The 13,064-nt window shown below is 42.0% G+C and overlaps 1 protein-coding gene across 6 annotated transcripts in view; it reads right to left on the reverse strand.

The window, feature by feature from the left end:
* Nucleotides 1–13,064, reverse strand: part of tdrd7b (tudor domain containing 7 b) — a 19,409-nt gene continuing 6,345 nt past the window's right edge. For 5 of the 6 annotated variants that reach the window (XM_039609396.1, XM_039609399.1, XM_039609401.1 and 2 more), the window contains exons 4-21: nt 10,499–10,706; nt 8,148–8,192; nt 7,988–8,061; nt 7,418–7,626; nt 6,946–7,308; nt 6,560–6,867; nt 6,299–6,491; nt 6,098–6,209; nt 5,431–5,633; nt 5,214–5,348; nt 3,905–3,988; nt 3,542–3,676; nt 3,284–3,394; nt 2,844–2,992; nt 2,483–2,724; nt 2,176–2,359; nt 1,928–2,088; nt 1–1,793 (exon numbers count right to left, since the gene is read on the reverse strand). In XM_039609396.1, the coding sequence (XP_039465330.1) occupies nt 1,573–1,793; nt 1,928–2,088; nt 2,176–2,359; nt 2,483–2,724; nt 2,844–2,992; nt 3,284–3,394; nt 3,542–3,676; nt 3,905–3,988; nt 5,214–5,348; nt 5,431–5,633; nt 6,098–6,209; nt 6,299–6,491; nt 6,560–6,867; nt 6,946–7,308; nt 7,418–7,626; nt 7,988–8,061; nt 8,148–8,192; nt 10,499–10,706 (3,137 nt within the window). In that variant the 3' untranslated portion in view covers nt 1–1,572. The remainder of the gene's footprint in view (nt 1,794–1,927; nt 2,089–2,175; nt 2,360–2,482; nt 2,725–2,843; nt 2,993–3,283; nt 3,395–3,541; nt 3,677–3,904; nt 3,989–5,213; nt 5,349–5,430; nt 5,634–6,097; nt 6,210–6,298; nt 6,492–6,559; nt 6,868–6,945; nt 7,309–7,417; nt 7,627–7,987; nt 8,062–8,147; nt 8,193–10,498; nt 10,707–13,064) is intronic. The other variant, XM_031752072.2, reaches the window with a different exon arrangement.

Below are 13,064 nucleotides of genomic sequence, written 5' to 3' on the forward strand. Positions count from 1 at the left end.
TTCATTCCAAAAACATCTTTTTTATTGTTTCCAGGTCATTGTTAAACAAAATAGGAATGATATTGATCATTATTATCCAGAGAATATAAGTTAAATATAAATAAGATAATGTCAGGTCGGCTACCGTCAGAATTAGAATTGCACATCCAAATCATCAGAAAGAAAAGTTTCACATTTCAGAATCAAATCCCACATCAGGCCGACATTTAGCAGATCCCAATCATAAGCCGAACTTATCCTCCATTTAAAACTCTATAAATATATCACTACATTAAACTTAATCTGCGTATTAATATCATGATTATTGTTCTTACTATAACGTCAAACTAAACCGTATGTGCACGCAGCTCAGGGAATCTGTAACATGCAGCACGAGTAATCTGCCGAGATTAACGTCTCAATGCCAGGCGAGAAACGGAAACATGAGCCAGAAATATCAAATTCCCGAAAAAGCACAGAGATGGACGAGGCACTGACGTCACAGGAGTTATAATCAGGAGTTTGTCATGCATTTTCTCTCGTATGTTAGACTTTTGAGATTCTAAAAATACACATTTATCTTGTTTACAGCTGGTCACAATGTAGCTTTGATGCATTATTTAGCCTTCATTTTTTAATAAAACTGTAAATCCCAAACCTACACCGAAGTTTTACACATCCACACTGTAAAACTCATCTTCAAACCACAATAAATTCTGTGTTGTATTTCACCAATAAGTCCAGCAGACAAATAAAAAATGCTCATCATTAATTTGATACTTTCCACTGAATACCAGTTACTTATATTTTGCACATGAAGTAATTTCAAAATAAAAGCTCCTGCTCTCCCTCGTACCACCTCCCTCTTCTCCTACTTTCATTGGAATGTTTGCTCCACCTTTTGTATACTTTGTGACAATGAGAAGCACCATCCCAAAAGCAGATTTAGTAAACGGGTGCATATACTGCACGTCTTCCTTGAGCGAGAGAACTTGCTCGGTTCAGTTTTACACACTTTGTGTGGTGCTCACATTGGCAGGATTGAGGGTGTTCTGGCTTTCCCAGGATGCCACACACTACAACCGGACATGGTACTTTAGGATGCTTTGGATTAAAGCCCATGTCAAATATCTGAATGCATGCTGTACCATTCTGACTGCTTTGCGAGGTTATATTGATTTAATTAACAGTTTATTTTTGTACTGTAGATCTGTTTGTATCAAGTATGGACTTGGTCATCATGAATGGGCATGCTGTCCATTGGTCACACTGCAGTAACTCAAATCACACCACATCACAGCATCCTTCTGTGTACAGCCTTTAACACTACAGCAGCTACGGTGCCTTCATTTCTTTGTGTCGTCTTCGTTCCTCTACATGCTGCCAAACATCTCAGTGTCCCCTCTCCGCTTACTTCTCAAACTCTGTTCATCTCTTTAGGAAACCCCTTTCTTCCTTTCTTTAATCCAACTAGATGGTAGGTATATAGATAAAGACAGATAAGCTTCTTCTATTTTTTCTATCCACGACACACTGCGCCTTCTTTGATCAACAGGATCTGACTAGTAAGACTTCTCAGTGGTCCTCTATTGTTTACAGCTCGTTGGTCAGCTCATCTGCAAACTCCGCCATGATGTCATGCACCCAGGTGTCCTTTTCTTCCTGGGAAGTGTCAACTAGGAAGACAGTCAGCTTCCTCTCCCAAGGGTTGGTGGCTTCCTGTACGGCCTCCAGCTGGGCCACCATAGGCTTCTTCTCCACGTGGTGCCGGAAAACAATGGAGGCCTCCTCGGACCACTGCCTCTGCTTCACTCCTGCGGGTCAAACCAAATGAGAACCAGGCATAAATAAATAGGTATAAATAATAAGTCATAAATCAAACGGAGGTCTTGCAGATTGATGTAATTGTATAGCCCAGTTGACTGAGTGTCATGTGATGTGTACTCACCAGCCAGCTGAGCAGTGATTCCCTGAAACGGCAGCTGCCTGAACTCTTTGATCAGAGGTCTGAGCTGTGTGCAGCTGACCAGCTCGTGCTTACCATAGTCCAACTCATAAACAGACACCAAGCCACTGTTCAGAACTCCCTTCACCAGCACACGATGCCAGCTGAAGAATCGATGGAGAGAAAGCACACGCACTTACAATTCAAGTTCTTAACAGCATACGTTGTTAGATTTGTAGTTGTAAACTCACCTGTTTTCCACTTTAGCAGCATAAATCTGATTCTTCTCTATATTTAGTGGTTTCTCCTCTGTTTTATTGTAGTAGAGGATCATCTCTCCCATCAGCACTACCAGTCTGTACATGTCTCCCCATGGCTGTAGCACAAAGTGGCCGGGGTGGCACGCCAATGATACGTATACATCCATGTTGTTTCCTGAAAAAAGTCCAATGTGAAATAAGAACATTGAGGATTAGAGCATTCAAATGCAGTATATACTGTAGGGTGTTTAAAAAAGACAGCAGTGTTTTCTTTAGACAATATACTCGTCCTTGGTACCTATAGTGGGCAGCTCTAATGGTGGTGGCAGCTGGAGAGAGGATGTGGGGGATGATGGTGTTTCTGTCGGGCTGCTGGGGGTGGTGGTGGTGTTTCCGCCGCCTCCACTGCCTTTGGGTCCCGACAGAGCCCTCCTGAGGTGAGGCTTGATTGGGACATTAGCTGATGTTGGGCTGCCATTGGTGGAGTTACTGGCACTGGAGGTCTTGGTGGATGAAGTAGGTGTGGAAATCCTGGCAGAGCTGAGAAAGTCATAAAACTAGAAATTCAGTTTAAATGAATTACAACTGAGAAAGAAGAGAAAAAATAGACATTAGCTAGACGGCACAAAGTTAACAGGTGAAAAACCATCATCGAGAACCTGTGGCTGGTCAGGAAGACGTCTGGTTGCTGCTTTAACAGCTCAGACTGGGCCATCTGACGGTTGAGGCTGCGGTCCGGGTCATGGAAGTTCTTGTCTGTGAATAAGTGGACGTGAATGCAGCGCTTCTTTTCATCCACTTTGGCAACCTTGGTGAGTGTGGAGGGACACAAAGGAGAAAAACACAGAGAAAAAAAACACAGAAAACTCATTTAACACATTTAAGGCTGCGTTTAGCTTCTTCATAGTAGAATATTTTAGAATAGAATATATTAGAATACTTTTCACTGTTGTTTTAAGTTTTTAAATCAATCTAAATATATTGCTATATGTTAAAAAAAAGCATAGTGTGAATTTTTGTAACATTTTTTATCATCATCTCCATCTCTTCAGATCAAAATGCCAAAAAATACATTTATAAAGGGGACAAAGCCGTTTACCTTCATACTACAGTCAGTGGTGTTCAACACTTTGTCTCGAAGCCACTGCACAGCATCTGGAGTCCAGGATCCAACACTGACAGCCAGGTCTGCTAGACAGCACTTCACAGCCTGAACACAGGTTGCATGCATCAGCTTATCTAACAATATGCCCACATTTCTACAGATACCGTCTAAATCCTAACTGTATAAATATCATATATGATCTTATCACTTATTTCTCTGGTCTGTCTGCACATTAAAGACATAGACCCTGACCTGTGGTGGGATAGCCATAAGGTCACGGAGGAATGGGGGAGGAATCTCCCTCAGCTCAAACACCTCGACAGAAGCCTGCACGCCCACATCAATGAACAGGATGTCCAACACTCTGCTGCCATGAAGGTTGGTGATCTAAAGAGACAAGGAAGCCTCACGTTTTTAAACTGCCTCAGAGAAAAGTTATAGATAAACAGATAACTATACTTTGTACTGATTGCAACACAAGGATTAACTGAGGTAGTGACTGCTTATCAAAGGTTAACAAAAGGAAATAAATGGTCCTCTATTGTGCAACAGTCATTTTGTTCCTTACTTGAACTTGTTTAATAATTCACATTGTTTATTGCAGGAAACAGTTACCTCGACACGGGACCATTTTCCTTTGTAGCGAGCCAAACATCTTTTCCCACAAAAAGGTCGGGAGACAAGGAACTCTGATGTCACCTGGAATAAAATGAATGGAATTAAAATCTTTAATAAGAAAACAAAAAAACATAATTGTTACATTTGACTACACTGTTACAATGTGACTTTGATCTAAAATGTACATTTCTTTATGTTTAATGTTTCATTCTGTGCATTTTTGACCTAAAATCATCTGATCCAATAAATCTTCCGTCTTAACAAAACACACTGGCACCTCTGCTCTGTTTACCCAAACGCTGACGTAAAAATGACGCTACATGCTTTAAAGGCCGCTGAACTACAAAAGCATCCGCTGCACTGTGCTGCTAACAGATTAAGTGGCTTGGCCATGTCTTAACTCCAGATTAGCAACCTAATCTTAATCTGTCCACAACACTGCCTGAGAGAAGACACATGGCATTGCTACATTCACAAAAGTCTTTTTAAGATGAAGTTGATGAGCTCCCATCTACTAATTCAAAGAGAATTAGAAGAAGAGATAAAAGGTTGGATTATATTTTTTTTTATTATTTTCCAGTTTGTACACAGGACGCATGTATGTATGACCCAATGTGATCCAGTTATTTAATGACAATAAATGCATTTTTACAAAAGCTCTAAGAAAGGATAAAATGTAAAGCCACAGAAAGAGAAGTGTGAGCTAGAAAATGAAATTCTCATTTGGAACGAGTCTCATTCATGTCCTCAGAGCCTGAAATTAGCATGAAGTTTTCTGAAGGTAATCTACTCAAACATAGCCATGAAACTGTGGAGGTGTCCCGGAAACAGATCTGCAGAAAACCGAAATGAATAAATTGTCTCACCTGGGCCTGCTGCTGGACAAAAGCTACTACGATATACAATGTTCAGTTGAGTTGTTTTGTCAACTGTTGTTCGCAGACTAATGTTCAAGTGTAGCCATTTAACAGTATTTAACTGTACTGAAAATAGTAACATAAACAGCTACAGTGAGTAATAGATACTATCACGTAATATACTTGAAATAAATGTAATTTAAATTAAATAATATTGTTGCTTTTTCTACAACACGCTGTCTGTTCTTCTGCATATGCTCAGCTGTAATATTTGCATATCAATTAAAAATGACAAGATATCAGTCATGTTAGCTATTTTAGCTTTTCTCTAATACTACGATAAGTAGATATAACATATCAAGGCTACAAGTTTATAATCAGTCTACATATTGATAAAAGTATTACAGTTCCAAAAAAGCTCTGAGACAGCACACGAAGCAAGCGTTTACCTGTGAGTGGAAGTACGTCTCTATTTTCTCCAGTGTCTCATTCATTTTGGCAAGACCTCTGGAGGGAAGCTGACAGTAGATAGTCCCATCTGAGCAAACACTACTGATGGTCACATTCATATAAGCGCTGTTCACCTGAGGAGAGTCATAAAAACAATTTTGCTGTGTTACAACACCACATGCATACCCACACCCACACGCACAATCGCTTCGGTACCTGTAACGGACTTGCTAGCGACTTGTCGTGCAGAGCTTTCATGCAGGCAGCATTGATGTTTATGTCATCATCCTGCGACGTGTCGTACAGGACAACCAGAGGGGTCTGCCCTCTCTCTAGGATCTCGGCCAAGAGAATCTTTCCACTCGCCATCGTCTCAAACTTCTTCAGCACCGCCGGGTCCTGACAGAATGGCTCAAGGCCTAGGCACACACAAAGACACAAAAAACATATATTCTCAGGTACTGGAAACCTTTGGAGAAGCTCTTTTCCATAGAACGATCAGTTCTGTTCAGGATACCTTAATTTACCTCTAAGTGTCCCTGCTCACAACTCTGACTGGGCCCTGCAGCACTGAACATTTCTGACTGGTCGACTGTTTATTGGCTGCATTACCGACATCTACTTACACAACTCGAACAGTTATGTGCAAAATGACGTATAAAGAGAAAAGTTATTTTTGGACTAATCTCCACAGCTTTTCGCTGTGTGTGGAGGCAACTTTACTTAAAATCCCCGGGAATAAAATCTCAGTCTTTTGTGCATACGAACCAACTAGGAAAGGAAAAGGAAAGTTTGACAGGAGTGGTAAAGAATTTTTCTAAGTAATGCTGAATTTTCTTCTAAATTAATTGTTTTTTTATGATTAAATAATGAACACACCCACCTGCCAGTTTACACTTGGTTGCCTGGAAAGGCAGTTTAAAGAACTTCTCATGCAGCTCAAACGCTTTGTTTTTGCTGATCACCTCTGAGAAGCCATGATCCACATAATACACCTATAGAGCCAAAAAAGAAAAGATCAGAGGGAGAACTTATACTTTCTAAAATTAATCCTTCAGGTCATTTCCTGTGTTTGACCCCTCACCTTGACCTTGTCAGTCATGACCTCACAGACTTGTGCCCTCAGAATCTCCTCCTCTTCCTCCGCCCTGACTGCAACAAGCTGTCCCGAGGATAGGGACGATACAGGTGTTGGGCTGCTTTGGTCCAAGCCATAAAACTCTCTCATTTCATCTTCCATGGACTCCTGAGCCTGGGAGTAACCCTCACCGATGTACCTGCAGCGGAGGAGAGACAGTCAGGGATTTATGCGTGTTTCGACGCAATCGCACAACTTCTGTCTTACCTGAGTAAAACCCCGTTCGTGTTGGTCGCCTCCACCACCAGCACAGAGGGGTACTCCTCTTTGGGGATCTGTAGTGGAGGCACTGCCTGGTTGCTGAGCCTCCTCCCCAGCTCCTTCCTCACCCTCAGCTCCTCCTCACTGGCTGAAGAGTTCCTCCTGTTGCAGTTCTCGTCCTCTCCTCCTCCACCTCCAGTACTGCTTCGCCTGTACAGGATGGCCCTCTTGGGGTTGTCAGGCATCGGGTAGTCGATGGTGCAGATGTCAGAGAGGAGATCGAGGTTGACCAGAACATGTCCTGGCAGTTTGGTCTTAAAGACACATAAGATATAATAATATTATCAGGTTCACCCGGCATCTACATGAAAGTATACTGAAGTATTACTGACTTTGTAGGTGTCCTGGAAGAGCTTGGGCAGCGCATGGGCCCACAGGCCACTGGAGTACTTCACTAACAGTTCCTCCAGCTTCTGCTTCAGGTCAGGGCTGAGGGTTGCAGGGGACGAGGGAGGGCTGGGTGAAGAGGAGGATGAAGGTGGAGACTGAGAAGACCGAGAGCCAGAGCGAGTCGGACGAGTGCTGGGGGGTCTCTGTTGGACAGAGGATTGGAAAGGTTTGTCTGCGGGCACGTTTGTGGTTGTAGCAGAGTTTGGGTGGGTGAGGATGGGCGAAGAGGAGGAGGAAGTGTTTGTCTGTTCCTTGGCAGGGTAGAGAAGCCGCTCTGATGGGTTGCTGCTGCAGGTTTTCTCTACCTGGGAAAACAAACGGAGCAGCCCTATTACAAAAGCATTTTGCATTTGCATTGCTTGGAAACAGAAACCCTTATTAAGCTACCAAAGCACGAATAATAAATACACATACTATGCAAATGTGTGTCCAGGTCTCCAGGTCTTTAATGGCCTCTGTGGGCATGTCTTGTTTGTAAAGCTCTCTGTACATCTGAGGCAGTTTCGACACCCAGAAGCCATTACTGTACTTCGCCAAGATCTCTCTGATGTGACCTTGGACCAGTTGGGGGTTGTAGGGCTTTCCTTTCCCAGAACCAAAGCTCTCATTTAAGTTTGAGGGTGCTGGAAGATAAATAGAGAAAAACAGACAAGAAGGGAAAAAAAGATCAGACACATGTATAAAGGCCACTACTGCTTCTAAAGTAATTATTTCCTTGGACCTAAACTATTAGATTGAATGACGTGACTTCCCCTCTAAAAGTGAAATAGAAGCAAAAGAGAAAACAAAATAGGAGAGTGACAAAAGTCCCATTACTTCTATTTTTATGTGCTGACTCAAAGGCAACCCAAAATAAAAGCAAGAGCAATATTAAAAAACAAAATCACTAATAATCAGAAACGAATTGTCTTCTGCTGATTCGGAGGACAGAACGATACACAACATGTATTTTTAGTGTGCTGAAAAGGAGCCTGTCCTACTTACGAGCGGTCTGCTGGGAGTTTCTGGAAAGGTGAGCGTGCACCTCCTTCTGAAACCGTGACGGTAGGGTCATCCTCCTGAACACAAGAGAACAAACAAGAATTTAGTTTTTTGTAAGTTCTAAAAGCAAAGAAAAAGAAAATACTGATGACAGGCTGTCTACCTGTTTCTTCCTTCTTTGTTTAGAACGTCTGACTCTTGGGGCATCCTTTAAAAAAACATTACATTTGATTTGGAGCTGGAAGGTCTTCTATCGTATTTGAGGCAAAGCACAACGAGAGCTTCAAAATGACTCAGGTAACATTTCAAAGTCCAAACAGATAGCTTGCTAAAGTTCAAAAGCAAATTTTGATCTGTTCTCAGAATGATGACCTGTTAATCCTGAGACACTGCACAGCAGGAACTGCATTGCACTAGTTTCCCAATGCATTGATCTGCTGAGTACCTCTATCTCTACACTGAGTAGAATATCCATCTCTTTATTCTGCTGAAATCTTCACTGATCTTCCATCAATTTCGTCTGCCCCTCATCCTTATCATGCCTGTGGGTCAACTCAATCACACAGCTTCGTTTAAACATTTCTCCAATCTTCAGTCAGAACTCTTGCCTCACTCAGGTACATGTTAATGTAATCATGCAGTCAATAAACAGAGCAAGAGCCCCAAATGGCTGTGAGGACATTAGAATGTCTTACCTACACATAAAATCTGTATATTACAAAACACAATAACAGGAAATGTGCACTACACTGACCTCTTTCTTTATTTTTGAGGCCTGTGGAGGTGGTGAAAACACACTGAAGGAATAAACAATGAAAAGTAAATTCAGGCTTTTTATTGAGGCGCCCTGAATAACTACATATGTTATGTTTGTGTAGCAACATTAATGTGGAGGTCTCCATCAATCACAATGTCCAGTGTTTTCTTATATAAATAAAATGATTGAAAGCAGTACAACAGGTTCAATCGTGCAGTGTGCAGATATAAAGCTGTGTCCAAGTGTTTCCCCTATGTTGCCTGCCTCAGTACGCTGGCAAGAATGAAGAAGAGTAGTTTTTAATTTGAGACAAATATAGTCGTTTTCTAAAGTTATGAGCTTTTATTGTACCTACAGTAATCTAATGAACCGTCTTCAACTTAATTAACGTTTTCATTACTTCACTGGTTTTTCATCAAATGACATATAAATGATGTTTAAATGTAATTCAGTATTGTACTGCGCCTGTCTTTTTACTGAATTTACAGCTTGCACATCCAGGCAGCCCGTAGTGCTACTGCACACACACACACACACACACACACACACACACACACACACACACACACACACACACACACACACACACAATAAATAAATGATGATGACTCTGGCTTGCACGGTGGAACATCTAGAGGGACACAGAGATGTGCTGATTCACTCTGTGCCGGTTTAGAAGAGTTAATCTACCACAGAATAGAACAGGGATTAAAACGGGCTCATGCTCCCCCTGCACTGGGCTCGTGTCCCCTGCCAATACACCAGGCGTCCCACCCTGTTGCCCCATTGTATTACAGAGGGCCAGCAGCACACTGAGCACCTTCAGTGATACAGATATAGAACTGATGTCAGTTGTTTTCACAGGACAGTGAACTAAATAGTGGGTGGATGGAAGTGGGAGAAACAGTCATTGAGCTGAAGTCATTTTTGATTCATTGTTTAAGCACTGCAAAAAGATGGTATTTAGCACGATTAGCTTCCTCAACAACAAACAATGCGGTAGTTAACTAAATTAGAGATCTAGCAAATGACAGCAGCAGCATGAGTACAAATGGAACAATGTTAGATACATTTATAAAAAAAGAAGCAAAAAGAAGGAAGAACAAAGACAGAAAGAATGAAGGGAGACAGAACACAGAGAGAGAACCAGAATAATGTAGACAGCGCATCAGCAGCCCAGTGCTGAATAAGCAGCAGCAGCAGGGAGATGGTTATCACCCAGAAACCAAGCAGAGTTCAACCAGACATCCATTCACGAGCAGACTATTTTGATTCAGCTCAGCTCACACAGGTGGAGAGAAGGCAGAAAGAGAGGGTTGCAATGATTTTTTACATTGCCTATAACTTTATAAAAGCAAATAAAGACCACTACAAAATTAGCTCTTTTATATCTTCCATGACTGAAATATTTTAAAACAACTTTTCTGGCATGAGATCTGAATTTTTTGAGCACAGCTGCCTGTGGCACATTACTCTACATGGATTTCCAAAGGACTGTGGAAGTCTGGTTGATGACTGATACATGTAAGTGGGGTTGAAGGATAGGTAACTAGGTCTTTTTATTGTAAAACCCTAAAGAATTTTTCACTTTTTTGTCCAGTTCCAAAGACTGGATTTTGTTATTGAGGGCATTTTATAGCATCTAATCAAATAAATAAATTTAACTGACAATCTGATCTGAAAAGTGAAACACTGCTCTTCTCAACCTTCCCTCTGGATCTACTCACTCTCATCCAAATCCAAATTCCTTTACTCACTTGTCTGGAGGTTGGTTTCCTTTCCTGTTGGAAGTGTTCTGACTGGACATCTTGTTCGGATGCCCCCCAGTCTTGCCCTCTGATGGGCCATTCCTTAAGTCTCTTGCCTGTCTGAAGTCCCCATGTCCACCCCCACGGCCAGGGCCTCCTCCTCTACCCCCACCTCGGCCACGGTGGTTCGGTTGCCTCAGAGAGTTTTGAGGTTTGGCTGTGGAGAGAGAGAAAGCAAACAAGAAAAAAAATAAAGTTAAGGACTTGAAGTGAATATAAGTGCAAGAACACAAACACACACAGACACACACACAACCTAATTAAGCTAAACCTGATTCTAGGACATGGACAGTGTGCCTGAAATCCTTGCAGTTGTTGCAATCTACTGTAAATTGTCTGAGAACCACTAAGTCCACGTGGTCACAAAAAACAGGCATTTATGTCACCCGGGCCTGAAAGAACCCTAGCAGACTCGCTGACATGGAAGGTATAATCAAGGCTTTCAGCTTCTCTGTTTAAATTTTCACACAGCTTGTGTAATAAATGGGCGTGCAAGATGAAGGCTGTTCAGATCAAGATGGAAAGATAACACATGTCACTGCTACGAGGGTTGGCTTAAGATTAGTACAAAAATCAAGAAGACAGTAATGAAATTGCTGCTATAGTATTCAAACTTCATACTTATGTTTTTGTATAAAAAAAAAGCAAAAAAGATCTAACAGAGATTTTTAGCTTCAGGACTGCAGAACTGATGTACTTTTAAAATCTAAAAGGAGCAAGTCGAGGTGTTTCCACTTGCTTCCAGTCTTTATGTTCAGTTAAGATAACCGACACATGGCTGTAGTGCACCAGTTATTGAACAGATGCCTTATTTAGCTTGAAGCAATAAAGGAAAACAAAGTTTATTCCCCAAACTCTTTCAACTGGCACAGCTAAGGTGAAACACAAGTTCAACTGTATGGCGTATATGTTTAGTTTAAGACTGGAGGTACATGTAACAAAAAACATCAGGATTAGTCTGATGTGAGTATAAATCCAGTAATTGTAATCCATTATAGTTCCTGTTTATCCAGCAGAAAGATGGAAAGTCAGAGTTACACCATTCACATTTGTCCTGACATCACATTTCTGCACGATGACCTCACCAGTATACCTCCTTGTGCATAACCCTTAGTCATTTACACTCCCACACTCTGTCCTTTTCATTTCTTCCTCACACTGACTCTTCTTTTATCTCCACTCTTTCTTCTCAATCTCTTTGCTTCTCTGTGAGATCCAGAACTTTCTCCTGCTTTCTTATTCACTCTGTCCCCACTGAATCTCCACAATTTCTACTGAGAGAAAAGAGCTCCTTCATCAGCCAGTGACTTCAAAAGTCATCAGTAGGCAATTCCCGCATCTAAATCTATTCTGTGGACATCCTATTGGCCACTGGCACTCAGTTAATTAATAAATCAGCCAGTTAATAAATCACTGAACTATACACACACACACACACACACATTAGAGAAACTCAGCAGGCATAAGCATAAATCCACATGCAGATACAGTCAAGGACAAACACCCACAAACATACACACCAACACTAAGAGCAGACGCTGCATCACCTCACCGGCATGGACACACAGTCCCTGGTCTGTCTCTGCCTGAATATCAATAACCCAAGCGGGGAGGAGAGAAGGAGAGGGTGCATGTGCGTGGGGAAGAGAGAGCTTGATTTGTGAATCAGCGTCTCCTCGCTTGCAGCTGACTCTCAGCTGCTACAGACCGTGTTAGCCTCGGATTTCAACATCCCCCTCTCCCTCCCTCTCTCTCCTTTTTTTGACTCCTTCCTTCCCTGTCTCCTTACCATTTCACCATCCCTCCATCTTTCTTCTCCTCCAACCGTCTCACTGCCACTCTTTCTCTCTCCTCTACTCCTTTGTCTCCCTCTCTCTCTTTCTCCTCCCTGCACTACCACCTCCCACTTCCTCCTCTGGCTCTCAGAATATCCTGCAGCATCATAGTCTAGCAGATGTGTATGCACTGTAAATGTTTTAGTGCAAGTGTGTGTGTGTGAATGCAAAACGATAAATAAAAGTTCAGAAATGTTTGTGGACATGCAGTAAGGATGTGTATGGGCTGAGATCTCGGTACACCTGATGCTCGCGTGCAGCCCTGAATACCGTGGAGCTGCTTGTCTGAGTGTGTGAGATATTCTTAGTACCTAAAGGATGAACAGGTCTCCACAGAGGGGCAGTTAAACAGGGCAGCTGTTCATCTACAAACTGTGAGGCTGCAGCACATAAAGCATTTGCATTTTGCATTGTCACAGTACTGAGATAGACACTGAACACCACTTCTGTTTCTATGCTGCTGCTGCAGCACTGCTGCACTGTAGCACTAGAGGAGTCTGGAAAAGCTCCTTTTTGTTGTGTGAAAATGTGAAAGTTTGGGTACTACAAAACTGCTCCGTCATCGTCATTGGGCTTTTACACAGCAGATGGCTCCACTAAATGGCTCACTTGCCAAATTGAGCTCTCAGTTTATCTCTGAAAAGTGTTTTTTTCTATGATTCTGAGGAAAACTGCAACAT

This window comes from Oreochromis aureus, linkage group 3 (assembly GCF_013358895.1).
Source record: "Oreochromis aureus strain Israel breed Guangdong linkage group 3, ZZ_aureus, whole genome shotgun sequence".
Classification (NCBI taxonomy): Eukaryota; Metazoa; Chordata; class Actinopteri; order Cichliformes; family Cichlidae; genus Oreochromis; species Oreochromis aureus.